The sequence below is a fragment of the Sus scrofa genome, chromosome 1, assembly GCF_000003025.6.
Source record: "Sus scrofa isolate TJ Tabasco breed Duroc chromosome 1, Sscrofa11.1, whole genome shotgun sequence".
NCBI classification, from domain to species: Eukaryota; Metazoa; Chordata; class Mammalia; order Artiodactyla; family Suidae; genus Sus; species Sus scrofa.
In genome coordinates this window covers 272988767-273015725 of record NC_010443.5, presented here as the reverse complement: position 1 = coordinate 273015725, position 26959 = coordinate 272988767, and the positions used below count along the sequence as shown (strand labels likewise).

The window sequence follows — 26959 nt, the reverse complement described above, 5'->3', positions numbered from 1 at the left end:
ACCAAGAAGCACCTGGGAGGCCATGAGATTTGGGGCCAGGAGACCCTGGAGGCCAAGGCTAAAGGCCCCCTGTCCTTGGCTCTGCTCCCCGCACTGGGCCCACAGGCAGCCCAGCCCTGACCATGTCTCCATCCAGGCTCTGCCGGGCCTGCTTGATCAGGGGCGGGCAGCCACTGGGCATGAGTGCTGTGCTGCAGCCCTTGCCTTTGGGGGCCCCGAGGGGTCCGCTCCGAGAGAGCAGGCAGGGCCACCCGGAGCCCAGGGTCTGGAGCCAGGCTTCTCAACATCTGCGGCAGGGGACTCCCACTCCTTGTTTGCATTTCCAGTTGAAAAGACACCAAGCATGAGTCTGGGTTCCTCCCTCCCTCCTTTTTTTTAATGGCCGCACCGGCAGCATATGGAAATATGGAAGTTGTCAGGCTAGGGGTCAAGCTGGAGCTTCAGCCGCCGGCCCCCACCACAGCCGCTCCAGATCTGAGCTGTGCCTGCGACCTACACCACAGCACATAGCAACGCCAGATCCTTAACCCACTGAGTGGGGCCAGGGATCGAGCCCCCATCCTCATGGATACTGGTCAGGTTCATTAGTCACTGAGCCCCAAGGGGAACTCTGAGCCCTGGTTTATTATTGTAGATTCAGCATTGGTCTGTCTGGGGGCAGTGAGCATGCTCCCTCCACTTCTCCCCACCTTTGGGGGGCTGGGACAGCCCCCCGGCCTTGGCATCACCCCCCTGCTGGCCTCTTGGGTCCAACCAGGGGCAGGGGCCGCCCTCTCAGAAGTGGTCGACTTGTCTGTTTTTCAGGAGAGGAATTTGAAATCGTGCAGAAGGAGGTGGCAGCCTTGCTGAAGGGCCGCATCCTGGTGGGACACGCGCTGCACAATGACCTCAAGGTACAGGCTCTTGGCGCTGCCGGCCTTTCTCGTAACTCAGTGACCGGGGTGGCCCTGCCTGCTGTGTCAGCCTGGCAGAGCTGGGATCTGAGTCCCTGCCCACCCATGAGGGCAGCCAGGCACTGCATCTGCTGCCCATGGGCCAGCTGGGAGGGTCCCCCTCCTGTGCCCCAGACAATGTGGCCTCAGCCTTTGCTCTGTAGGGTCCCGGCTGTGGGCAGTGGAGACGCCTCCCTGGGCCCAGGGTTTCTCAGTGGTCTGTGGAAACCGATGTTTCAGGGACTCAGCAAACTGGTCTTAGTGCCTTTTAAAAGTAAACTTCGAACTGATAAAACCTAGCCGGTCCTCTGCCCGCTGAGATGCGATTCATCAAGGACAGCCTCACCTCGGAGGCCCCCGTGGCTCAGGCTCCCTCCTCGCGCCCCCTCCGCCCCTGGTGACTCCAGCACGTCCTGTATAAATAGCCTCTCCTGGGGCCTGTCCTGAGGTCACCAGGTGACCTTTCATGTCTGACTTCCTGAACGTGCAACAACTCCAACCACGCGGAACCAGTTGGCTGCTGGCTCCTTGGCGGCTTAGTCACCGGCTTCCCCCGTGTCAAGGCTGTGGTTGTATCCCCTTGGTTCTTCCCAGGGATTTTCCCTCAGAAGCTCAGGCCGGAATCAGCACTTGGTTTTAGGTGTGTGTGTGTGTGGGTTTGGGTGGGTGTGTGTGTGTTGGAGTTGGGGGGGATCACTGTAGACAAACGGTGAAACGCCCGTCACGTTTTCGGCCTCCAGGTGCTGTTTCTGGGTCACCCGAAGAAGAAGGTCCGGGACACGCAGAAGTACAGGCCCTTCAGGAGCCAAGTGAAGGTACTGGAATCAGCCGCTCTGCCAGGAGTGGCCGCAGGCCTGACCTGCCAGTCTGGTCCTGGAGGCCAGCTCGGCGGCTACAGGTGTTTTGGCTTGGTCTTTCCTTTTAACCTTTAAAACTGAAAGAAACCTTAAAAGAGAGAGTTTGGCTAGAGTTCCCGTTGTGGCTCAGTGATAATGAACCCAACTAGTGTCCATGAGGACGTGGGTTCGATCCCTGGCCTCGCTCAGTGGGTTAAGGATCTGGCATTGCTGTGGCTGTGGGGTAGGCCGTCAGGTGCGGCTCCAATGCAATCCCTAGTCTGAGAACCTCCATATGCCATGGGTGCGGCCCTAAAAAAGGACAGACAGATAGAAAGACAGACAGCATCCGGCTAAACGCCGTCTTTCAGGTTAGCGTCTCCGAGGGCAGGTGAGTTCCGCTCTCTGATAGCTGATTGGGCCCCCGGCGGCGGGTAAGAAGCCGCTGTCGTCTCTGTTCCAGAGGCAGAGTCCCCCTTTGGAATGAGCACCGGAGCCCGAGGCTGGACAGCAGAGGGGCGGTGTCCGTCCCTGCTCCTCTGCGGGCTGACCGGGTGACCGCTGCCTTCAGGGCTGTGGGCACTTATCCATGGAAGGCGCACTGAAGGTCCCTGGGGTTGGGGCTCTGCGGGTGCCCCCCTGCCCCGAGCTCCAGCTGCAGAGGCCACACCACAGCGGGGCTGTGTCTGCTCTCTCGCCCCCTGCAGAGTGGACGGCCGTCTCTGAAGCTGCTCGCCGAGAAGATCCTGGGGCTCCCGGTGCAGCAGGCGGAGCACTGTTCTGTAAGTGTGTCCTGGTGACAGTCCTCGGGTGGGCGCGGTGTCACCTGATGGCGAACACTGGGCCTGGGGCGACTTCTGCTGTGGGAGAAGCTGCTGCGCGGGTCCCTGCAAAATGACACGGCTCAGCGGGCCTGCACAGCCCTAGATGCTAAACGGCCGCCTTTAACTAACACGGAGCAGACGAGACCTGCTGGCACATTCGACTTGGAGCCAGGGCCCCTGCTCTGGATCGAAGGCGTGGGCTCCAGCCTCAAGCTCCGAGCCCCCCCCCCCACCCCGTCCCTCCGCCTAGGGCGAGGGCCGCCTCACTGGACCGCTGCCCTCGTGGGTTCTCCGCTCCATTCGCCCCATGTCCGGTGCCAGGACGCAGTAGCTGGGATTTTGACGGGCACCTGGCCGTGTTTGTCGCCAGTGGGGCCGTCACAGCGACCTCCGTGTTCTCTAGGTTCAGGATGCGCAGGCGGCCATGCGACTCTACATCTCGGTGAAGCGGGAGTGGGAGAGCCTTGCCCGGGACAGGCACCCCTCGGCCCCCGCCCTGGATGCCCGCAGCCACCGCACCTAGCAGGAGCCCTGCCCTGGGCCGCCCTACACCCCCGGCAGCTGTGACGGGACAGATCGAGTCGCCCCAGGACAGGGACGCTGTCAGAAATCTCGGAATCATGGTGGCTGAGACACGCGTGCTGCTGAGCGGACATCTGCCCTCTGGTTTTGTGACCTGAGACCTTCCCCCCGCCGGCGGAGGGGGAGCCTGTTCCCAGGGGTTGCCTGGTCCCCGAGCCGGAAGCACCCAGTTCTCATCGGGGCTTTGGGCGCCTTCCTGCTGAGGCCCCTGTCCCTTGTTGCCGTGGGCGATGGGAAGAACTCTCCGGCCTGGGGCAGCCCATGGACTTGGTTTCTGAGGGCAAAAACCTCACCCCCCACCCCCACACACCCCTGCCGAGTTCAGACCCCGGGTCAGAGCACACGGCTGGCCCAGCACGGTGACAGCAGTTATCCCCGGAGGACACGCAGACCGTGGGCGGCCTGTAGCTTTTCCTGCCTGGCCCACGGCTGAGGGTCCGAGAACAGGAGCAGCCAGTGGCACCAGGTGGAGCGCGTGACGCCCTGGGCTGTCCTGGGCCACCTGAGAGCGGGACAACAGTCTGCACCCCCGGAGGACGTTCCGTGACATGAACACAGGCTTTACTTGAGCTGGAGCGCGTGGAGGCTCAGTGGCTGAGAGGACCCCCGTGTCCCACTGCTGCCACGTGTCCCAGCCCGGCCAGGCTGCGGGAGGAAGGAGAGGGAGGCCTGGGCCGGGACAAAGCCTGCGGGTCTCCCTCGGGGCAGGGCTGTGGGGCCGCCGCCAGCCTCTGGAGCACACTCTCTGCATAAGAAACCAGCTCCTGGAAGGACAAGAGTGGGCCGGCTTTTTCACAGGCCTTCTCGGGCGCCACAGTCATCTCGTCTGTCTTTTTGTCTTTTTGCTATTGCTTTGGGCCGTTCCCGGGGCATGTGGAGGTTCCCAGGCTAGGGGGCGAATCGGAGCTGCAGCCCCTGGTGTATGCCAGAGCCACAGTAACGCAGGATCCGAGCCGCATCTGCGACCTACACCACAGCTCACGGCAACACCGGATCCTTAACCCATTGAGCAAGGGCAGGGATCGAACCCGCAACCTCATGGTTCCTAGTCGGATTCGTTAGCCACTGCGCCACGACGGGAACTCCTCATCTGTCCTTTAATCTTGTTCTACGTCTTCCTGCCCCTGCCCCTCAGGTTCCCTTGGGTCCAGGCGGGAGGTGGGGTGACCCGCGGGAAAAGCCACTTGAGACCAGGCAGCCCGATGCTCACCAGGCTGGAGGTGAAGCGCCCGTGGATCTCCTCCACCAGGGGCTGGACGCCGCTGGCCGCCAGCTCCGACAGGACCTCCTCTGTGGGCAGAGCAGAGGGACCTGAGGCCAGGGCACTTCCCAGGAGGGCAGCAGGCCAGGCGGGCGCCTCCGGGAGGGGTCCTCACTGTGGGAGGCCAGCTGGGCCAGCAGCATGCACAGGCTCTCCACCACCTCCGGGTCGTCCCTGTGGAGCTGGTAGGTCTCCTGGATGAGGGCGAGGCCGTTGCTGCTCTCCTCGGGTGTCACCACCTGCAGCGCCGCCAGCTCTGGGGGCGTGGGGGTGGGCTTCGCTCAGGGTCATCCAGGGACTGGGTCCCGGGCTTGTTGAGAGCCCAGAATGCTCTGGCGGCAAATGCCTTGGGAGATGCCCTGGGGCCCACCGAGGTCGGGGTTTTGCTGTTGCATCCGCGTGGGTCGTCCAGCGAGATTGCAGACCCACTTCCTCCACCCCGTCGGCTGGTGGGGGCACTGGGGACCTGTGTGACCAGCGACCCAGCAGCCACATGGTTTATCCTCCTGGGGTCTAGGGGAAGCCGACTCCAGGGAGTCACCCAGCAGAACCAGCAGGTGGCAAAACCAAGGTTCTTGCCCAGACTGTCTCTGGGGTCCTGCGCACTGGGTCCCTTTTGCCCTCGGGGCTTCAGAACCCCCCCGCCCACCCCCACCCCCCCGCCGAGAACCTGCACAGACAAGGTGTGTTGATGGCGAGGAAGACAGGAGACAGTGATACAGATACAGCCTGAATAGTCTCCATGGCAACATCTGGATGATGGGACAACAGGTGCTTTTCCCTGTTTTGACTTTTGTTTGGTTTGTGGGCAGCTGGCAAACATGACTGGTGGTTTGCCCCCGCTTCCTGGCGCCCACCCCCCGCCCCCCAGGCTCACCGGACGCCTTTGCGAGGCTGGCCAGCCCCCTGTAGGCACTGGTCACCAGCAGCACTCGGTCCTGGCACAGCCGGATGCTCTGCAGGAACAGCACCACCACCTTCTCCAGCTGCTGCTCCTTTACGCAGCCTGTGGGGGCGGGGGGGGTTGTGGCTCAGGCTTCGTCTCCAGGGTCCAGGTCCCCCCTCCAGCCTGAGAGCCCCAGGCGACTCACCCAGCAGGGACAGCAACCACAGGGCCGCACAGCCAGCCTCAGCCATCTCTGCGTCCGTGGGGTGTATGGCCAGCACCTCAGCGATGAGAGCCGGGGCCTTCTCCAAGGGGCCCTTGTCCACGGCAACAGCTGGCACAGGACAGGGTGGTAGCAGGTCACCTGCCCCTTGGTGTGTGGCACGACCCCCACTGGCCACCAGTCTCTGGGGTGGGGGATGGGACCCTCTGTTCCCGGAGGCCTGGTGTGGGCAGGGCTCTCAATGGTTGGGAGTGGCTGCCAGGACGCCAGAAGGCAAGTGGGACCTGGAGGGAGCAGCAGGCTGGTTTGCCCGCTGCCGAGGCCAACTTCTGAAACCAGGGGCTGCGTGTGGGAGCTGGAGGGTCCCCTAGGCTGGGCACCAGGGGCCAGAACACGAGCCCCGCCCTACACCCAGGACAGCACGTCCTGCCTCTGTAGGTCCAGCTCCCCTGTCAGCTCCCCACTCCCTCTGCTTCCCAGCTCAGAAGTGCCCTTCCCAGGTCAAGGTGTGGCCTGAAGTGTCCGAGGGCCAGGATGTGGAGGCTCTGGGGTGGTGGGGGGGGGGCGTGGAGAGAGGGACACCAGCCCCCGGCCCCTCACCGTCCACCAGCAGGGCCCAGAGCAGGATCAGGCCGTTGATGCAAAGGTCCCTGTTCCTGGGGAAGGTGTCCAGGTGCTCCAGGATCTGCTCCAACAGCCCGGCCTTGTGCAGCTCGTCTGTGGCCAGGTCTGTGGAGGGCCCCGGAATTAGGACCCAGAGACCCCCTCCAGGAAGCCCTCCTGGGGGCCACTGCAGTCCCGTGCATCCCACAGCCCTGAGTGCCTGCTCTGGGGCAGTCTCACCCCAGCGTGGGAGCTGGCAACCGAAGGGTGTGGCCCACCCCCCCGGGCCGCCACTCCAGCATCTCCCATAGTCCACCTCCTTGGCCGCCCCTCCGGCATCTCCGTCCCAGGCTGTGGCCACACGGCAGGCCTGAGCCTTCCCGGATGGGCCCACCCTGGGCTCTCTGGGTGTGAGGACCTGACATCCAGTTTGCAAGGTGACCCTGACTGACACCCGTGCTCCCAGCACGGCTCTGCACGGTGGCCCTTCTCACGCCCCAGTGTGGGGTCGACCAAGTGTGGTGAACTGTGTCCGGTCCGGGCGGGCGAGCCTGGGCCGCGGGGCTCTGGGCGGGGGTCCTGGGCTCCCTTGGGCCCCAGCTTCCCTTTGGGGAGAACAACGCCCACCCAGTTGGTGGCTGGAACAGTGTGAGCAGAGCCCTCCGGGTGGCCCTCCTCCACAGCGCCCCTCGTCTGGCCGCCTGCTGGTGGCCTCGGGAGCAGGGTGCCCTGTGAAGCGGAGCCGAGCGGGGCAGGAGGTGGGCAACAAGGGTTGGAACCTGGATCACGTGGGCGGGAAGCCTGCGCTCGTTTGCGGAGGGACAGCGGGCTGTGAGGGGGGAAGCTGGGGCCCACCCACCCCTGCCTCCACGCCCAAGGGGGTCCAGCACCCACCCTGGCTGGCGACAATGCAGAGCAGACTGTACACCATGACCAGGAGCTGCTGCTCCTCGGGGTGGCTGCGCAGGACGCCCAGCAGCACGGGGGTGACGGCGCTGTCGCTGGGCACTGTGGCCGCCGGGTCCTGTGCCAGTGCTGCACGGGCCAACAGGAGAGGCCCAGGTCAACCCAGAGCAGGGGCCACTGGCGGGTATGCTCCCTCCCTGGTTGGACTTGGCGTGGAGGCCGAGGTCAGGGCACACCGCAGGTCCCCCTAAGTGCTCATCGTGTGACCCAGTGAAGGACCAGGACCAGGGAGCCTGCCAGGCCAGGAGCGCGTGGTGGCCAGGGCCCAGTTTCCAAGACTCTGCCTGGCCGGCGACCTTGTTCCAGAGCAGACATTTATCACGTGCAGAGCAAAGTGTGGAAATTCAGCCGAAATAGTAAAGGCAGGACGGTAGCGGAGTTCCCATTGCGCCTCAGCAGTAACAAACATGACTAGCATCCGTGAGGATGTGGGTTCGATCCTTGGCGTCTCCCAGTGGGTTAAGGATCTGGGGTTATCGTGAGCTGTGGTGTAGGTCACAGACATGGCTCAGATCCTGCGTGGCTGTGGCTGTGGCGTAGACTGGAAGCTGCAGCTCCTGTTCAACCCCTAGCCTGGGAATCTCCATAAGGCGCACCTGCAGCCTCCTCCCCCAAGAAAAAAGCAAAAATAAAGTTAGGAAGGTAGTGAAATACGTCCAGTTTAAAAATCAGAAATAGTTAAACTTTTGTTAATGACCCAAAGACTGGGAGAAGCCTGGGCCTGGGCTCTCAGCTCCAGGCCCTCCCTCTGTAGCTACAAGCTCAGCGCTGCCTAGATGGCCTCCTCAGCTGCCCGCCTGTAAACTCACCCCTGGGACGCCACCCAGCCTGCTGGCGGGTCATGGGACCCCGCATATCCAGCTCCTCGTGTCATGCTGGCAAACCAGCGGATGGGGGAGGGCTTATCCAGAGCCACAAAGCAGGTCAAAGGCCGGCCTTGGGCGGTGCCCAGCCTGTCATCCCGGGAAGGGGTGGGCTGGGCGGGACAGGGCACCGCCTCCAGAGAGTGAGACCCTGAGGCCACAGTGGGTGTGAGATGGGGGGAGGCGTGTCTCCCTGGCCGGCGAGCCCACCTTGGCCCAGGGTGCGCAGCAGCAGGGAGCAGGCGTGCAGCTGGATTTCCAGGACGCTCTCGTGTCGCTTCATGATGGCAACCAGCACCTCTACCAGCTCCGCTGGCCACGGCAGACCTGGCAGGGCAAGTGACAGGGTGACACGGGGCACAGGAGCAGGTGGCGGGAGGGGTGTATGGACCGGACCCTGCCGGGAGTCTGCTTGGCTCCGGACGGACAAGCAGACAGGTGACCAGAGGGTCTGTCAGCATCCGAGGGCCGCAGGGATTGTCTTACTCCAACAGCTCTACGAGGTCGACGCCTGTTGCCACCCTCGTTTCACAGATGAGGAAACTGAGGGTCAGCGAGATGAAGTCACTTGCTTTGAACCCGGCCTGTCCGACTCCAGAGCCCTGGGCTGTTCCTGTCCTGCAGGGGACATCTGTGGGCCCCGTCAACTCTCCCCCGGGGCCAGGGCCTGCGCTGCACACTGGGAGGGTGGGGGCAGTGGCGGGCCGCCGAGGGTCCAGGCCAGCCAAGCCCCTTCCCCGCTGCTGCCTCACCTCTCTCTGTCTCCTTGTGAGCATGACAAGGACAAAAGTGCTGGCACAGAGGAGCCAAGCCACAGCTAGCCCAGCTCCAAACGAGGCTGGCTGAGGCAGGTGCGGCTCTGGGATGGCAGTCAAGGCCACCCATAAAGGGGCCCAGCAGCCCCTCCCTTCCTCCTGGGAGGCAGAACCTCTCTTTCCACGGACTCTATCCCAGCCACAGCCTCGCTCCAGAAGGGGCCACTGGGAAGAAGGAGGGGAGGACAAAGGCAAGTGGCCAGCCTGAGGTCTCCGGTGCCCCGTTAAGACAGCCGGCCCCGGGCCTCAGCAGTCCCTGCTGCCCCGCCGCTGGGACCACCTTTGGGGAAGGATGGGTGGTAGACAAATGGACAGATGATGGATGGATGGGTGGGTGGATGGGTAGATGGATGAATGGATAGGTGGATGGATGGATGGGTGGATGGGTGGGTGGGTGGATGGATGGATGGGTGGGCGGGTGGATGGGTGTAATATTCAGGCTGGCGAGATGGGCTGAGTGCACAGTTTTAGGAAGCAATGTTTTGGCAAAATTAAAAGCATTATTGGAGTTGTTCTGTGGCTCCATGGGTTAAGGATCAGGCACTGTCACTGCAGCAGTCCAGGTCACTTCTGTGGCGCAGGTTCGATCCCTGACCAAGGAACTTGCGCATGCCAAGGGCACTGCCAAAAGACCAAACCATTATTGACACTCCTTGATGGAGAATGTTGCGGGAAGAAGTGCCCTGGTGGTTGGCGCGTCTGTGGAGGACAGTCTGCAGTGTGCATCAAAGCGGGAAGCACACCCCACACATCCAGGCGCCTGACCTACAGAGACACGCACTCCCGGGCGCATGCGCACGTGCTCCAGGGGTGGGGGGCGGTGTGATATTGTTTATGATACCAGGAAGCCAGCAACAGCTCCAATACCCATCGAGAGGGAAGGCGGAAGGGGGTGGGTCTCAGTCGCATCTTTGACGGTCACGTGAAGGAGGCCACCCTCTCGCCCACTTCTCTGCCCCGGAAAACTGGCGGCACAGGAAGGACTCTGAGTGGGTGGGAGCGCCGGGGAGCCTTACAGGAAGAGGCACGGGCCTCAGGAGTAAGAAAGCACCAACCAGGAGCGCAGCAGTGAGGGCCAGGGCTCTCCTGGTGGAGGGTCTGCCCTGGAGGCCAGAGCTGGGGCCGGGCGTCTCTACCTAGCTGGTCTTCCGGCAACCTCAGCAGCCTCTTCATGGCCCTGTGCTGCACTTCGGGTCGGCTGGAGAAGTTCTGCATGACCTCTGCGGGAGAGGGGGGCTGTGAGGACGTGCCATGGCTGGCCCAGGGACCCTTCGGAGAGCAGGGGCACCTGGGGCCCATCTGTGGGCACCCCATGGGCCTGGCTGCCCCCGGGCACTGTGACTCTGATGCTGATCCGCTTGACCGGGCGATAAGTCCTCTCCACCTCCGGCTGAGCCGCCTGTCCAAAGTCAACCGAGTCTGCCTCCGAGCCCGCCCAGGGGGTGTACCGCCCCTCCTGCCTCATGCGGGTGACTCAGGGTGCTCCCTCCAGGCCACTCAGCCAGCAGGTGATGGACTTCAGCTGGGCCCAGTGTCTGCCCCATGACCATGGGACGGGGACACTGAGCAGCTAGGGCCCCACAGCTGCCCCTTACCCTGAAAGGGGGCAGAGGTGGCAGATGGGGGTGGTGGGACGGAGCCCCTGGTCACAGAGAGCCACTGGGGTTGGGAGAGGAGTGAGCTGCCCACCCATACCAGGGACACAGAGGTCTGGGAGGGTGGAGACAGCCCTGAACTTGAATTTGCCCTCCAGCTCCGCTGTTGACCCAAGACCCTGGGGGTAGCTTGGCACTGCGCGTTGGGTTGCACACGGCATCCGGGGCCACATCCCCTTCCTGCAGGGACAAGCCTGCAGAATGAGGTCACTGCTGGGCCCGCTCCATTCAGCAGCACTTCCCTGGGCACACAGCAACCACCCAGGAAGTGCCGCTGAGTGGGAACGACACTCCAGGCCCTGCGCCACCGTGTGCCAGGGCCAACAAGCCCAAAGAGGGGAGTTGGTGGGGGTGCGGCGTGGGGGGGTTCAGCTCTACAGGGGTCTGCGTAGTAGGAACAGAGACAGGTGGGGCTCAGCCAAGGAGATGAACTCTCACCGGTACCCGAGTGGGGCCGTCCCCTGGGCAAGCTGGGGGTGCTGGGGATGGGTGAGGGGCGAGCCCTCCGGTCTACCCACTGGCTACTGTGGGATGGTAAAGGGTCACTGGCCGCTGAGCTAAGGACAACAGGGTGCCAGGGCCACAGCAGCCTCTGGCGCCTGCCCACTCCGGGTCCCCGTCGTCACCCAGGATGCTGGCGACACTGCTTTCGAGCAGCATGTCGATGATGGAGGTGGGTACTGCCTGCTGGTACAGCGTCATGGCCACGCTGGAGGACCTGAAGTTGTTGCTGACGAAGGTGATGTGAATCACGTCCCTGGGGAGAAGCAGAGAGCTGCACCCGGCGCTGGGCCCTCCTCGGCCCGCAGCCGCTGGGCCGCCACTTCTCTGGGAACCCACTTGGAGCACCTCCCATAGCGTCAGTGTGTCCAGCGGGCGCCCCAGCAAGTCCCCCGTAGGAGGGGCGGGGGCAGGGTGGTGCTGAGCCTGGCATTTGCACCTGCCTGGGCCCTTCCTCTATAACATAGATGGAAAAATCTGTTGTTGTTTTGGTTTGGGTTTTTGTTTTTGTTTTTTGTCTTTCTATCTTTTCTAGGGCCACACGTGCGGCATGTGGAGGTTCCTAGGCTAGGGGTTCAAGCAGAGCTGTGGCTGTAGCAATGCGGGATCCAAGCCACGTCTGTGACCTAAACCACAGCTCACGGCAACACTGGATCCTTAACCCACGGAGCGAGGCCAAGGATCGAACCCGCAACCTCGTCATTCCTAGTCAAATTCATTAACCACTGAGCCATGACGGGAACTCCCCATAGACCACAAAATCTGAATCTATGGCTGTGTTGCTATAAAGGTGAACATAACCCAGGATGGGTTCATTTTGTTCTTCTGACTTTATATTAGAATTGTAGTTCTCCATGGCTCAGCGGATTAAGGATCCAGCATCATCACTTCTGTGGCATGGGTTTGATCCCTGGCCCAGGAACTTCCGCATGCCATGGGCACAGCCAAAAACAACAAACAGAAACCAAATAAAATACATTGGAATTAATCCAGTGTATTAATTATAATTGTAATATAATTCACTGAGTAATTTTTTTAAAATACTGAAAAAAATACATTGGAAGTAAAACCTTTCAGAGTTCCCTGGTGGCTCAGTGGGTTAAGGACCTGGCATTGTCACTGCTGTGTCTCAGGTTCAATCCCTGGCCCGGGGAACTTCTACATGCTGTGGGTGGCGGACACCCCCCCCCTCAATTTTTTTCCTGGTCCCCAGGCCTGTGCCTCTTTCACCTGATGGGGAACCAGCCCTGTTAGGCCAGGACTGAGAGACGTGGCCACAGTTTGGAACGGCCCAACTTGGAGGAGCCACTGACTGGGAGGGACAGGGTGCAGGTGGGGGAGCGACTGGGGCATTAAAACCCCCAGCGGCCATGGAGAGATTGAAATGGAAAGATACTGAAAGACTGACAGAGTGAGATGCGACCCCAGAACCTGAGCTCACCTGACGGTTATTCGCTCCGAGGGGTCTGTCTGGAGCATCAGAGGCAAAAGGGAACTGAAGATTTTTGCATCAGGGATCTTCCTCTCCCCTATGGTCTTCAGGACACCCCTCAGGCCGTCGGGGAAACTCCGGATGGACTTTCGCAGACGCATGGCTTCCCTCGTCTAGGAGGAGACGGGGAGTCCCGCTTGTGCCTTTCCTCAGCTAAACCAAGACGGCCTGACCTCGGGCAGCGGCGGCACGGGGGCCAGAGGGCAGACGACGTGGCTGTCACCATCAGGAACACCCAGAGGCCACCTGCGCCCAGGCTTCCTCTACAAAGAAGTGGAAGCAGAGAGAGAAGCAAACGGCTGTCTCTGCGCTGGCGGGGGTGGGGGAGATCAACCCTCCCTCTGCAGACAGAAGCTCCTGGCCCTCAGCTGTCTCTGATGGGCACCCCGAGTCTGGAGGCCTGGGGGAAGAGGGGAGTCGTGGGGCCCACCGAGGGCTGCACTTTCTGGCGCCCCAGGGCTTGCGCAGGGCCCCCGGAGGCAGGGGAAATTGCTCTTGGGAACGGCAGGCAGGCGCTGAGCCCTGGCCGTCTCCTCTGCTCTCTCTTCTGTATCAAGAGGGTCTGCAGCCTCCCTGCCCCCAAGTCTGGCCTCCCTGCTGCCAGGGGACCAGGACTCCCAAGAGGCTCCCCACTCGTCCCTCCTCCTTCTGCCCACAGGTGGTGGCCACGGTGCGGGGGCCTTCAGCAGCGCCCCACACTGGGGAGTGCAGGAACAGAGGCATCAAGGCCCACGTGGGTTCCGGGTCCCATTGCTTGCAGCTAAATGCATCGGCTAAATGCATGGCTGGAATCCCACCTGTTCTCACCCCAGGGGCCATGACATCACCCTGTGTGGGGGCGCGTCTGAATGTAATTGTCATTCTCACCACGGAGCAAGGGCTGAGTGCGGAGGGTGGGGGCAGGATGGGGGGACAGAGGGGCTCCTCCTGCAGCTGGGCATGCACCAGGGCAGGCTCCCCGGGGCTGTGGGGAAGGGCTGGGCTGTGGCAGGGAGAGGCGGATGGGAGGCTGCTCACGTCCATGAAGGAGCAGCTGGCCATGTCGACAATGATGCAGCCCAGGGACCAGACGTCCGACTTCTGGCTGAAGGAGAAGTTGAGGGTCTCGGGGGCCATCCAGGACTTCTGAAGGGGGTCTGTTGACAGGAGCAAAGCGGGGGTGCATGAGTCCGGTGCTCCCTGGGGAAGCAGGCAGCTTGAAAAATGAACCCTTCATCACCCCTTCTTGGGGGGGAGGTGGCACGCTGAGGGGGGAGTGGAGGAGGAAGGCCCTGGTCAGTAAGACCCTGGACTTGCTCTCCAGCCGGCAGATCCACCCATCCACTCACCTACCTTCCCACTGTCCACCCACCCATCTATCTGCCTGGCCATCCACCCACCCGTCCATCCGTCCGTCCACCCACCCACCCACCCACCCATCTACCAAGGACAGCACACCGCCAGCACTGGCCAGCCCAGGGCTCATGTTCTCCTGGGGAGAGATGCTCTCTCCATCCCCGATGGCGGCTACAGGCTTGAAGCCCGGCTCCCTTTGCCCTGTTGTCTTGTCTTTCTTCTTCTTTTAGGGAGGTTCCCAGGATAGGGGGCGAATCAGAGCTGTGGCCACCAGCCTACACCACAGCAACACTGGGTCCAAGCCACATCTGCGACCTACACCACAGCTCACGGCAATGCAGCGTCCCCGACCCACTGAGCGAGGCCAGGGATCAAACCCGCATCCTGATGGAGAGTAGTCAGATTCGTTTCCACTGAGCCATGATGGGAACTCCTGCCATGCTGTCTCTGCAAAGGAAGGAGAACCTCTCTCCCCTGACTCCTCACCGCTCCACCATCTCTGGGTCATTTCGAGACTCAGTAGAGGATCCAGCCCTCGCCAGTGGGCCCAGCAGCCCTCCGTCTGTGCAACAGCCCTTCCTTCCTTCTGAAGCCTTTCTCCCCCTTCCGTGACGGTCACTATTTTCTGAGGGTCCTTTGGACCCTGCATGCCCCCGAAGGTGGTACCCCTGCTCAGTTACAACCCAGGCAAGGGGGTCTCTTTGGAGTCCACATAAACCGTGGGGTGGGGGGGTTAGGTTTGATGGGGAGGTGAGGTTTGATGTTGCCGTGTTCCAGCACCTAGAGCGGCCACTGCCCTTGGACTCCAGGCGTGACCCCCTCGACTGAATGGCCCCTCCCCCACTGTTGCAGCCACAGCCGTCCCCTGGCGGGAGGACACCGGCCACCTTCCTCCGCACGGATGTTCCACTTGGCCTTGTCGGTCATTAGCGCGTCGGAGCTCAGGTCCTGCAGTTTGCAGTGGTCGTGGCTGACCAGGGAGATGTTGGAGGGCTTGAGGTTCCTGAAACCAAAGGCAACCTTTCCGCCCGTGGCCGGCGGGGGCCACGTCTGTGAACCCTCCAGTCCCGCCACACCCGGTACGGCTGCAGCAGCAGCAGCCCACACCCTCCTCTCTCCTGAGTTGATGCCTGAGCTTTTATTTATTTATTTTTTGTCCTCTGGACGCGCCTGTGGCACGTGGAAGTTCCAGGGCCAGGGATCAAACCCAGGCCAGAGCAGTGACAATGTCAGATCCTTAACCCACTGCTCCGCAAAAGAACTCCCGAGCCCGCATTTTAAAGATCGTCTCCTATAAATATAAACACACTCAGTTATTGCCAATGGGAAAAACCCGCCACCCACAAGGAGAGAGACACCCCGTCCGTCCACAGCCCCTCGCGCATTTCCTCCCACGTTGGGTTCCCACGGCTTTCTCTCTTCCTTGAAACAGGGCGCTGATACTTCAGGTCGTGGTTCTGTCCTGCTGGCAGGCGCTCAGCCTGGGAGCGCCCCGAGGTCGGTGGCGGGCAGCCTAATCTCTTCCTGGGCCTTATCTGGGCCTCACTCTGCACTTTAGAACCGCCCTGCCCGGCTGTGCTTGGGGAGGGTCTCGGAGGAGGTGACACTCTTCCTTAAGCCTGGGAGGTGCTCTGGAAAGGGGCCTGCCCTTCTCGCAGCTGGGCTGAGCCCACCCGTCTCTCCCTTGGGCCTGTGGCCCCCCCACCCCGTGCTGCCACTGGAGGGGACACTGGAGCAGCCTGCCCCACACCTCAGTTTTCACCTGTGGATGATGTCCTGCTGGTGTAGGTATTCCAGCGCGTCCAGCACCTGGCCCAGAATGTTCTGCACCCACTGGGGAAAAAGCAAGAGACGCCAGGATTTAGGGCTCCAAAGGCTCCCGGCTGGGGCTCCCTCCTGCTGCTCTTGGGCAGGTTGGTGGCCACTCAGCAGCCAGTGGGGAGTTCCCGTTGTGGCTCAGCGGTAATGAGCCGACTAGTATCCATCAGGTTGCGGCTTCCATCCCTGGCCCCACTCAGGAAGTTAAGGATCCAGAGTTACTGTGAGCTGTGGTGTAGGCCACAGATGCAGCTCGGATCCCTGTGGCTGTGGCTGTAGTGTAGACAGGCAGCGGTAGCTCTGATTCGACCCCTCGCCTGGGAACCGCCGTAGGTGCAGGCAAGGCCCTAAATTTAAAAACAAACAAACAAACAAACAAAAAACAGAGCAGCCACCGAGCCACAATCTGTTCTCGCCCAACAGCTCAGAGCCAGGGCCGGGGCTTCCGCTGCAGGCTTCTTCCGGAGATCCTCCAGACAGAAACACCCCGTCATCCAGCAACGCCCAGGTTTCCAGACCCAGTTTCCTGCCCTGGGGCCCCAGCCCCGCCCAGACCCTACCCCTCCTGGGTATCAAAGATGCTGGAAGTCTCCTTGGGGCTTGCCTCTCGATGTCACTAGAACGAAAGAGTCCAGACAGAGAGCATTCTGGAAACGTTTTTTGCTTTTATTTTTTAGCGCCTCATCACAGCATATGGAGGTTCCCAGGCTAGGGGTCATCTTAGAGCTACAGCTGCCGACCTACGCCACTCCGAGCCATGTCTGTGGCCTACACCCCAGCTCACGGCAACGCTGGCTCCTTAACCCACTGAGCAAGGCCAGGGATCAAACCTGTGTCCTCATGGATGCCAGTCAGGTCCATTACCGCAGAGCCACAGGGGGAACCCTGGAAGCATTTTGTACCAGAAACAAGATCCATCTTGTTTCCAGGGCAGGGATTTTCAAACCATGTTCCTAGGAGCCCTGCATTCCCCCGGGGTGTCAGAGAGGGGCTGACAGGACCCTGGGCTTCCTCCACCGTCTACACACTCCCTGATCCCAGATCAGATCTTCTTTCCTTACCGGGTTTCTGACAATATGTTGGGCTTGAAAGGATTCACTACAGGGAGGTTCCTTCCTGGCTCAGTGGTTAATGAACCTGACTAGGATCCATGAGGGTTCGATCCCTGGCCTCGCTCAGTGGGTTAAGGATCTGGCGTCGCTGTGAGCTGTGGTGTAGGTCGCAGACACAGCTCGGATCTCGTGTTGCTGTGGCTGTGGCTGGCAGCTGTAGCTCTGATTCGACCCCTAGTCTGGGAACCTCCACGTGCTGCGGATGCGGACCTGAAAAGCAAAAAACATAAATAAATAAAAATTTTAAAATTAAATGAATAAATACAAGGATTCAACTACAAACAGAAAGTCTGAAACCCACTCAGATCCTGTCTCAGGGGCCCATGTTGGGCAGGGAGATGCGTTCCCACCCCCAACCCCATCACCAGTGGGAGGACAGTGCACAGAGGCGTTATTCATGGCAAAAGCAGGCAAAAGTCATTGGGTGTGGGCGGGAGACCTGAATGAGAAAGCGAAATGGCAAGAGGAAAAATATGACGGGCAGGACAGGCTCGGAGGGTACCAGCACAGAGGAAACACTGAGGGACAGTCAAGAAAGTGACCTGCAAGTGACAGGCCAGGGGAAGACGTGTGCACCCCAGGCCCACAATATATAAAGAGCTCCCATGAATCAATAGGAAGAGATAGACAACCCCTTTGCTTACATGGGCCAGGGACCTGAACACACACGAAAGAGGCTAATCCAAACAGCCCCAAAGTGCTCACTATAACTACTCAAAATTACCAAAACTAAAATAGAATTTCCTTCTTTTTTTTTTTTGGCCACACCCATGGCACATGGAATTTCCAGGCCAGGGATCGAATCTGTGCTGCCACAGAGATAACATCGGATTCTTAACCTACTAAGCCATAACTCCTAAAATGTAATTTCTTTTTCTTTTAAATAAAAACAATATATATATATATATATATATATATATATAGGTCTCTTTAGGGCCACACCCACGGCATATGGAAGTTCCCAGGCTAGGTGTGAATCAGAGCTGTAGCTGCTAGCCTACATCAACAGCCACACAGCAACTCGGGATCTGAGCCACATCTGTGATCTACACCACAGCTCGTGGCAACGCCAGATCCTTGACCCACTGGAGGGGCCAGGGATCAAACTTGTGTCCTCATGGTTACCAGTCGGGTTTGTTATAGTGAGCCACAACGGGAATTCCCAGTCTTTTTAACGTTAACTAGAAATTACATTTTAGGGAGTTCCCACTGTGGCTCACGTGATAACAAAGCCAACTAGCATCCATGAGGACTTGGGCTGGATCCCTGGCTTTGCTCAGTGGGTTAAGGCCCGTCTCACCTGGGATTCCAGGGCTGCCCTGGCCGCCCTCTTCTTCTCAATGACGTTCTGGAGGGTGTCCTTGCTGTGCTCCATCACCAGGCACAGGAAGAGAGAGGAGACCTGCGGGACGCGGCCCTTAGTTGGGTGCCGAGGTCTGGCCCCCGCCCCAGGCCTGCGCTTCTGTGCCATCAATTGCCCCGGACTCTCCTGCGCTGGGCCACCTCCCACAGTGGCTATGGAAGTGCTGCTCCCCCCCACCAGCAGCTCCCCGGCGCCCCCCTCTACACCAAGCCCCCTGAACTTCTCCAAAGGTGCTTGGGTCTCTGGGCCGCTGCACACACAGACCGCCGTGCCTGGGACCTGCCCCCCCCGCCCCCAGCCCCAGCGACTCCTGCCTTCCCTCCTGCAGAAGCAAGTCCTCTTGGCTTCTCTGAGAGTATGACGGGGTCCCAGAAAACACCTGGGGACCCTGAGGCAAGGGTCCCTTCCCAAGGCCCTCCTCAGGGCCCGGCTGGTGGGCAGAGGGGGAGGGGGACACCTACGTGGGGCCTGACTGTGGCCTCACCTTTCAGCCGCCGCCCCCCACCCCCCTTGCATGACCTCACCCCCCATCCCCCCAAAGCTCTGTAAACATGAAGAGTCACGGGGCCGACCGGGTGAAGCACAGGGCTCGGGGGCTGCCAGACCGAGACCTGAGCCCCACTCCGCTGTCACCAGCTGGTTGGCACGGCCTCTCTGCCTTCTCTGTAAAGCGGGAAAGGAACCCTTCCACGCAGAGGCCGTGGGAGATGATGCCCAGGGAGCCCCCGCGTGGCCCCGTGAGTGCTGAGTCAGGGTGGCCACGCTTAGGGGGACAGGCATTGACACGCGAGGGGTTAGGAGGGTGGGGGGGGGGCGTAGCCCCCCAGTGCCCGCTGAGCCCGCAGGTGCTGCTTGGACCCACCTCACTGTTCCACAGGATGAACAGCTCCCGGTAGACGGAGATGTGGACGTGCTGGAGCTTCAACAGCGGCATCAGCTGCCAGACAGAGCAGGGGACATGGCGGCATGAGGGACCCGCCACTTCGCAGCTAGTGCTCCTCTGTCCCACAGCCCAGCACAAACGCCAGCCGCCAGCTCCCAGCAGGGCAGGGGTGCTGGCCCAGGGAGGGCAGCTATCCTGGAGGTTAGGAGCCAGATGGCCCAGGCTGGTCCTGTCTCTGGCAGGTGCTGGCTGTGCTGTGTGACGGAGGAGAGGCTCCTCAACCTCTCTGAGCCTCCGAGCCTCACCTGAAAACGGCCGTAGCAGTGGCCTCTGCCTCACAGGGGGGTGTCGTGAGGACTAGGGGAGCCAATGCAGGCAGACTGCCTGGCCCAGTGGAACCAAGCACAGTGGGGGTTGGCTGGAGAAGGTGCTGTGGCCAAGGGGTGCAGGGCCACTGCCGAACCCAGCCACCCTCCCTCCAGTGCCTGCCCCCCCGCAAGAGAAGGAGAACCAATACAATTAGGCGGCAGGAGTGGCTCCCTCAGTGACTAAGAGCAGGCGGACAACTGCTCACGATGGCAGGTGGGGTGTGAAAGAGGGTCGCCAGCGGGGCTGGAGGGGAGCGGGGCTGTGACAGTGTGGGGGCCGCAGGATGGCCTCCCACGTTCTTTCTTGCATGAGTGTGGCCTGGAGCCACGGCTGCACATCAGACATAGTGTGGACCAAATAGCCCTTCGCTGGCAAAGCTCAAAAGCTGGTGATTCCAGAAAGCAAATGGAGGGACTGTTAGATAGACATTTAACCTCCTGATAGTCAAGAAACACCGAGAAAAATGACCCAGAGCCTTTGCCCAGCAAATTGAAGTGCATGCAGTTGTTCTTTTTTTTTTTTTTTTTTTTTTTTTTGGTCTTTTGTCTTTTAGGGCCACACCCGTGGCACATGGAGGTTCCCAGGCCAGGGTCGAATCAGAGCTGTAGCTGCCAGCCTACGCCACAGCCACAGCCACGCCAGATCCGAGCTGCGTCTGCAACCTACACCACAGCTCACAGCAACGCTGATCCTTAACCCACTGAGCGAGGCCAGGGATCGAACCCACATCCTCATGGATCCTAATGGGTTCATTAACTAGAGAGCCACGATGGGAGCTCCCAGCTGTTCTTGTTGTTACTATAAACCAGGTTGTTACTGTCAGTCCCGACTGGCAGATTTAAGGAATGTGAAAGAGTTTACATTTTCTTTGTTAAATAATTCACTATTTCCCAATTTTTCGATTGTAACTGGTACTTTTATAATTGAAGAAAGATCTTTTTTTTTTTTGTCTTTTTGCTATTTTCGTCTCCATATGAGTTACTAGGTCATCGAGCTGTAGGCAAGATACGCAGAGCCACAGCATCGGATCCAGCGCATCTGCACTACACCACAGCTACGCAACACCGATCTAACCACTGGCAAGGCAGGACTGAACCGCACCTCATGTTCTAGTCTTCAACCACTGTCCACGACGGAACTCAAAAAAGATCTTTTAGAAGAAGGTTATGGTAGGAGTTCTTGTTGTGGTGCAGCAAAAATGAATCTGACTAGAAGCTGGGAAGATGTGAGTTCAGTCCTTGGTCTTGCTTAGTGGGTCGGGGATCCAGCGTTGCCATGAGCTGTGGCGTAGGTCACAGATGTGGCTCGGATTCTGCTTTGCTGTGGCTGTGGTGTAGGCCGGCAGCCGTAGCTCTGATTCGACCCTAGCCCGGGAATGTCCGTGTGCCTCGGGTGCAGCTCTAAAGGTGGTTATGGTAGATGAGCCCAGGACCTGGCCGTCATTTCAAGCTTATCTCCTCTGAGAACACGTCTTCTAAGGGGTCACTACCTGGATTTAGAAGTGCGTGTTTGGGGCACAGACTCCCCTCATGACGGGGGGCTTCTGGCTGCACGGGACCGGGAAAGAGCTGGTTCTGAGCTCCCCGCCTCTGCCAGGCTCCCTTCCCCCATCACTCCACAGGAGGGGGCAGAACAGTCGGTGGGTCCTGCAGCACGCCCTCTAGAGAGGGAACCGCCCAGAACGTTACCTCCTCCAGGGCTTTGGTGGCCTGATGCTCATCGATGCACTCCACCTGCAGGGGCCCAGAAGCACGAGCTCAGTCACCGCGCAGGAAACGCCCCGCCAGCATCAGCACCACCCCCCGCCCCCCCCCCACCATCATATCCAGCAGCGGTGCCGGACTCCTGTCATTTGTGCCCCATCGCATGGCACCAGATGGGCCTGGAGGGGCTCCTTAGGGAGGGATCCCAAAATACTTTGAGCAGTGAGAATGTCTTTGCTCCTGCTGCAAGGGTAAGTTTAGGATAGTCCAGCATCAACTCCGAGGACTCTTGAGAGGATCCGTTTTCAGACCATCTTGAGAGTGGGGAAGAGAGTAACAGCCCCCCCCCCCCAGAGCCAAACAGCTCTGCTCCGGCTGGCAGAGCATCAGCACCATACCCCTTATCCCACCGGGGAGGAGCGTGCCCGACGCCGCATGTGGGCGGCGGGGAACCAGTGCAGAGGGACAGAGAGAGGGTGGTGGCCAGGGCAGCTCCCAGCTTTTTGTTTGGTTTGGTTTGGTTTGGTTTGTCTTTTTAGGGTCGCATCCATGGGCACATGGAGGTTCCCAGGCTAGGGGTCGAGTCGACGTTGCAGCCGCCGGCCTACACCACAGCTGCAGAGATGCCAGATCCGAGCTGAGTCTTCGACCGACACTACAGCTCATGGCAACACCGGATCCTGAACCCACTGAGCGAGGCCAGGGATGGAACGCATGTCCTTGTGGGTATTAGTTGAGTTCGTTTCTGCGGAGCCACAGTGGGAGCTCCAGGGCTGCACCAAGCTTTGAGTTTGCAGCATACCAGGTGGCAAAGACTGGGCACATACCTGGTATCACTGCATCTTACCAAATCCTTACCCAGGGCTCTTGCTCACAAGACTTATTTATAAATAAAGAACTCTCTCTCTCTCTCTCTCTTTTTTTTTTTTGCTTCTTGGGGCTGCTGCTGAGGCTTATGGAATTTCCCAGGCTAGGGGTCAAATCAGAGCTGTAGACGCCAGCCTATAGCACAGCCACAGCAACGAGGGATCCAGGCCATGTCTGCAACCTACACCGTAGCTCAAGGCAACACCCGATCCCCAACCCACTGAGTGAGGCCGGGGATCGAACCCGCATCCTTGTGGATCCTAGTGGGGTTCATTAACCACTGAGTCACAAAGGGAACTCCCTCTCTCTCTCTCTCTTTTAAATTACTTCTGGCATCTTTTTTTTTGTTGTCCTTTTGTCTTTTAGGGCCATGTCGGTGGCATATGGAGGTTCCTAGGCTAGGGGTCCAATCAGAGCTGTAGCCACCGGCCTATACCACAGCCACAGTGAGGCCAGGGATCGAACCCGCATCCTCATGGATACTAGTTGGATTCGTTTCGGCTGTGCCACAAGAGAACTCTGGTTTTTTTAATGACCATGGCAGGTGGAAGTTCCTGGGCCAGGGCTCAAAGCCATGCCACAGCAGTGACAACCCCGGATCCTTACCCTGCTGAGCCACCAGGGAACTCCTACAAATGAAGACCTCTTGTAATTGGGAGTGATCGTAGGTGAAAGTGCTGTTAGTGGGCGATCCCCAGATCCATGCAAGGGCCCCAGGCGCTGTGAACAGTGCAGCCCTTCCTTCTGTGCCGGGGCTCATGTGTAAGTCATTTTGGCCAAAACACACTGAAAAGCCTTACAATGATCACCTCTCTTAAGTTGGAAAACCCACCCCTAGGAATTTATCCCAAGGACATCAGGGGGCCTCAAAGAAATGAACTATAAGGTGGTTTATCAGAGTTGCACACACAGAGTGAAAAATTGAGAGCAAGCTAAGTGCTCGTCACCCTGACTTGGGGGCGGGGGGGGGGGTCAGTCAGAGCACATCACGCAGGGGTCCACACAGCCAGCAGAGCCAGGAGAGGAGGGGGCTGTGCCAGCAGAGCCAGGAGAGGAGGGGGCGGCAGCAGCATGAACGACATTGGCAGTACAATGAGTGGGAAGAAGCACGTTATCAAATTCAGCCACATTCTCTGAGTTCCTGTCATGGCTCAGAGGTAATGAACCAGACCAGTATCCATGAGGATCCGGGTTCAAGCCCTGGCCTGAATTACGGATTACGGATCCGGCATTGCCGTGAGCTGTGGTGTAGGCTGCAGATGTGGCTCGGATCCGGCACTGCTGTGGCTGTGGTGTAGGTCAGCCACTGTAGCTTCAATTCCACCCCTAGCCCGGGAACTTCTATATGCTGCAGGTGTGGCCCTGAAAAGAAAGAAAGAAAAAATTGAACACCATTCTTTTTTTTTTTTTGTGTTTTTGCCATTTCTTGGGCTGCTCCTGCGGCATATGGAGGTTCCCAGGCTAGGGGTCGAATCGGAGCTGTAGCTGCCCGCCTACACCACAGCTCGCAGCAATGCCGGATCCTTAACCCACTGAGCAAGGCCAGGGATTGAACCCGAAACCTCAGGGTTCCTAGTTGGATTGGTTAACCACTGAGCCACGACGGGAACTCCGTGAACACCATTCTTGTAAAAACACTTATAAATGCTTTTACCAAAAAGCCCGAAAAGGATACACAACCGCCTTCCTGCATCCCACCCCCATTGTGTTTAGAAAGATTGGCTGACTTTACAAAAAGCTTCTTGATGGAGTTCCCTGATGGCTCAGTGGGTTAAGGATCAGGCAGTTGTCACTGCTGTGGTGCAGGTTTAATCCCTGGCCTGGGAACTTCCACATGCTGCAAGCACAGCCCAAAACAAAACACAAAAATTAAAAAATAAATAAAAGTTTCCTTGATTGCAAGGGCAATTAGCTGTCCCGCCCCACTGGCCCAAGAGACTAAAGCACGACCCCATAGCCAGCCAGCAATGGAGCAGGAGGCCAGCAAGGACTCGGGGCCCGGCTGTCCCCTGGATGAAGCTGCTGAGCTGCTGCACAAACAGAAGGCCTGGCAGAGCAGAAGGGCTCCTGCAGCAGCCACCAGCAAGGCTCCTCCTTAGCTTGTCTGTTCATCTTGGCTGGTCCTCCTGCAGGGATACACCCCACCCTGCTATGCCAGCCCCGGTGAGGAGGTGGAAGAAGGGCCCAGGGTCTGTGTCCTGCCCTTAAACCAGTGTGACTGGAGCAAGTCTCCGGCTGGCCCCGCCCCCGGGCTCCCTACCTGTGGCTATAAATCGGGGTCACGGGTCCCACCTTGCTGATTTGTGGGAGATGAAGGGTTGACGGTGAAGCCTGGCACGGGGTATGTGCTTAGTAAACAGTGGGGCGGATGGAGTTCCTGCTGTGGCACAGGGGAGATGAATCCGACTAGAATCTATGAGGATGCGGGCTTGATCCCTGGCCTTGCTCAGTGGGTCTGGGATCCAGGGCTGGCTGGCAGCTGCAGCTCCAATTCGACCCCTAGCCTGGGAACGCCCATATGCTGCAGGTGTGGTCCTAAAAAAAAGCAACCCCCCAAAAACAAATAAACAAAAACCAGTGGGATGGTTGCGGCGGTAGTTGGGAGTGAAAATGAGCATTTCTTCACCATCGCGCCGAGAGAGGTGGTTGCGACCCCTGTCACCCCCCCCACACATCTGCCCCCGGCTGGATTCGCCTCTGTGACCTCCGGTGGAGAGGAATCCGGCTGTCACGTCAGGAAGCCTTTCTCCAGCATGGGGACAGATGACGAGTGCATATTTGGGGCCGGGGGTGTCTGCCACGGGCACGGCCACTCACCTGCTTTATCACATGCTTTTCTTTGGTTTGCGTCTCCACCACCACCAGGTTCGTCCCCAAGGCCCCCGGAGTCAGCCGGTCCAAAATCTACCAGCGAAAGGGAAGCTTTCAGGACATGTCCCCACCTTTTCACTTTCCTAACTGGGCCCACCTCAAATGTCTTTGCTCAGGCTCCTAATTTCCCCTGGCGGCTGGCAACGAAGGAAACGGCCCAGGGGCGGAGGGACCCATGTCTTTGGGGCTGATTCTCAAGCTCTGCTCACCACCCCAAGGCCCCTTCTCCCATCTGTGGTAAGGACCAGCAGGCGTCCAAGAGCCAGCACCTCCCCCAGGGCAGAGGGTTCCTTCACTTTCTCCAGCCCCCTCGACCCCAGCTCCCAGCATCCACCTCCACACCGGGCATGCAACCATGAAAGTTACTGGTCCACAAATGCTGCAGTCCTAGTCCCAGCAGTGCACTCTACAGCTACTGCTAATTCCTTGTTTATGCTGGAGGCAACTGAGGCGCCGGGAGGTAGGTCCTTGCCTGAGGCTACAGCGCTAATAACTGAGAGGGCCTGGATTGGACCGGAACTCTGGGGTCTGACTGCAGAGCCCGTGCATTGAGCCACACCTGCAGAGAGACAGCTGCTGTGCCAGAATTCTTTGCAGGGAGGCCAAGGGATAGGTGAGGGTGGTGATGGGAGGATGGAGGAAAGGGGGCGGGATACAGAGGAAGGCATCAAAGTCCAGGGAAGTTGCAGGATTCTGTAATCCAGCCCCCGTGGTGGCCTAACTCCAGCTCAGGACAACGTCCTATGCAGAATGCACACACCTGGGCACTCTTAGGGACAAATTAAACAGTAAAATGCTCCCAGGGCTTAGACCAAGTCTTTATTTCTCCCTGAAAAAGTAACTTTGCTTTTCAAAATCTCTGGCCATCAGAAACTCATTTGTTTTACCACTGGCTGACTCCCTCTACAACAAAAGGAACCTTCACAAAGTGAGAAATATCTAACATACAGATTATTTTCAAATTAATGAATTTTTTTTTTTTTTTTTTTTTTTTTTGGCCAAACCTGCAACACGTGGAGGTTCCCGGACCAGGGACCGAACCTGCACCATAGCAGTGATCTGAGCCACAGCAGTGACAATGCAGGTCCTTAACCTGATGAGCCACCAGGGAACTCCATCAAGTTAATGAACTTTTTTTTTTTAAGGCCACACCCATGGTATTTGGAGGTTCCCAGGCTAGGGGTCTAATCGGAGCTGTAGCTGCTGGCCTACATCACAGCCACAGCCACGCTGGATCCTTAACCCACTGAGTGAGGCCAGGAATCGAACCCGCATCCTCATGGATCCTAGATGGGTTCGTTAACTGCTGAGCTGCGAAGGGAACTCCTAATGAACTTTTCTACAGACTGAATCTAACATTTAACACAGTTGACATGTCATGCCTTTAGTTAAACAGTCACTTGTATTTTGCAGCTTTCCTTTTGTTTTGTGACTTTTTTTAGGTCCTAAACATTTTTACAGGTCCACGAAAGACCCAAGTCCCCTCACTAGGGACTACTGACCAGGTGTTTTAGGAGTTTGGGGGCTTCCAGTTATGAATTCTGAACGTTCTAGGGAGTTCAGTGTCCCTGGGCCAAAGCACATGGACCCAAGGGGGAAAAGGATGATGTCTGCCGTCCTCAAATATTCAGATTGAAGAGGTCTTAACTTCATCCATCAGGCCCAGAGGGGCAAAGGGCACACACGAGGTCACCTCTGGAGGAACCCGAGGTCCCCCTATGCGCTAGAGGCAGACACTGGCCATAACAAGGGTCCCTTGCCTCCCTGGGTTCGGACCTGGTCCCTGGCTGCCTCCCAGGGACTGTGACCGTTAAACCGGCCAGGGACCGGGAGTGGTGGCAGGGATCCAGGTCCTGGGCTCGCCCCTGACCATCGACCCCTCGTTGCCCCTGCTTCCCCGCTAGGGGACAGCTCGGCACCTGGTACTTTTCCATGGTGTCTTGGGGGGGAGACTCCTGGCTTCTCTCTCCCTCCGCTGGGCGCTGGCGTGCACCTTCAGTCCGCGCCGCAGTCGGACCCTCGACTGAGCATGCTCAGTCGGGACCGCCTCCCGGGAGCGCCCATCCCCCGCCCGGGGACCCTCTCTGCCCAAACGGTGTCCGCTGGGGCGCCCGCGCGTCCCTCCAGCAAGGGGGCCCTCGCGGCCCGGCTGCCCTTAAAGGGGCCGCCCGGGCCAGAGAGCGGCGGGCGGGGCCTGGA

At 59.3% G+C, this 26959-nt stretch overlaps 2 protein-coding genes across 6 annotated transcripts in view; one reads left to right on the top strand and one right to left on the bottom strand.

Annotated features, from left to right (window-relative positions):
• Positions 1-3990, top strand: part of REXO4 (REX4 homolog, 3'-5' exonuclease) — a 10221-nt gene extending 6231 nt beyond the window's left edge. Inside the window, exons 5-8 of one of the 2 annotated variants that reach the window (XM_003353698.4) lie at positions 805-893; positions 1673-1747; positions 2476-2550; positions 2996-3990. In XM_003353698.4, the coding sequence (XP_003353746.1) occupies positions 805-893; positions 1673-1747; positions 2476-2550; positions 2996-3115 (359 nt within the window). In that variant the 3' untranslated portion in view covers positions 3116-3990. The other variant, XM_021071274.1, reaches the window with a different exon arrangement.
• STKLD1 (serine/threonine kinase like domain containing 1) lies at positions 3719-26959 on the bottom strand. Of its 4 annotated transcripts, XM_021071230.1 has the most exons (19): positions 26680-26959; positions 24707-24793; positions 21008-21052; positions 18930-19004; positions 18005-18106; positions 15537-15607; positions 14662-14777; positions 13457-13575; positions 12389-12552; positions 11073-11203; positions 9928-10011; positions 8187-8303; positions 7042-7182; positions 6145-6273; positions 5527-5655; positions 5313-5441; positions 4551-4691; positions 4385-4464; positions 3719-3938 (listed from the first exon to the last, which is right to left on the bottom strand). In XM_021071230.1, exons 1-19 carry the CDS (start codon positions 26692-26694, stop codon positions 3762-3764), a joined length of 2052 nt encoding a protein of 683 aa, XP_020926889.1. In that variant the 5' UTR covers positions 26695-26959; the 3' UTR covers positions 3719-3761. The 4 variants fall into 4 exon arrangements, with proteins under 4 accessions (XP_020926889.1, XP_020926900.1, XP_020926896.1 ...); XM_021071241.1 differs by lacking the exons at positions 3719-3938; positions 4385-4464; positions 4551-4691 and having other exon boundaries at positions 5340-5828; XM_021071237.1 differs by lacking the exons at positions 3719-3938; positions 4385-4464; positions 4551-4691; ... (1 more) ...; positions 5527-5655; positions 11073-11203 and having other exon boundaries at positions 6142-7182.

Coding starts and splice junctions, on each gene's coding strand:
- STKLD1 (XM_021071230.1), bottom strand. Junction 21,053..24,706: donor AAAAGCATGTGATAAAGCAG/GTGAGTGGCCGT, acceptor GGGCCCCTGCAG/GTGGAGTGCATCGATGAGCA. Junction 11,204..12,388: donor TCGGAGCGAATAACCGTCAG/GTGAGCTCAGGT, acceptor GCTTCTCCCCAG/GGACGTGATTCACATCACCT.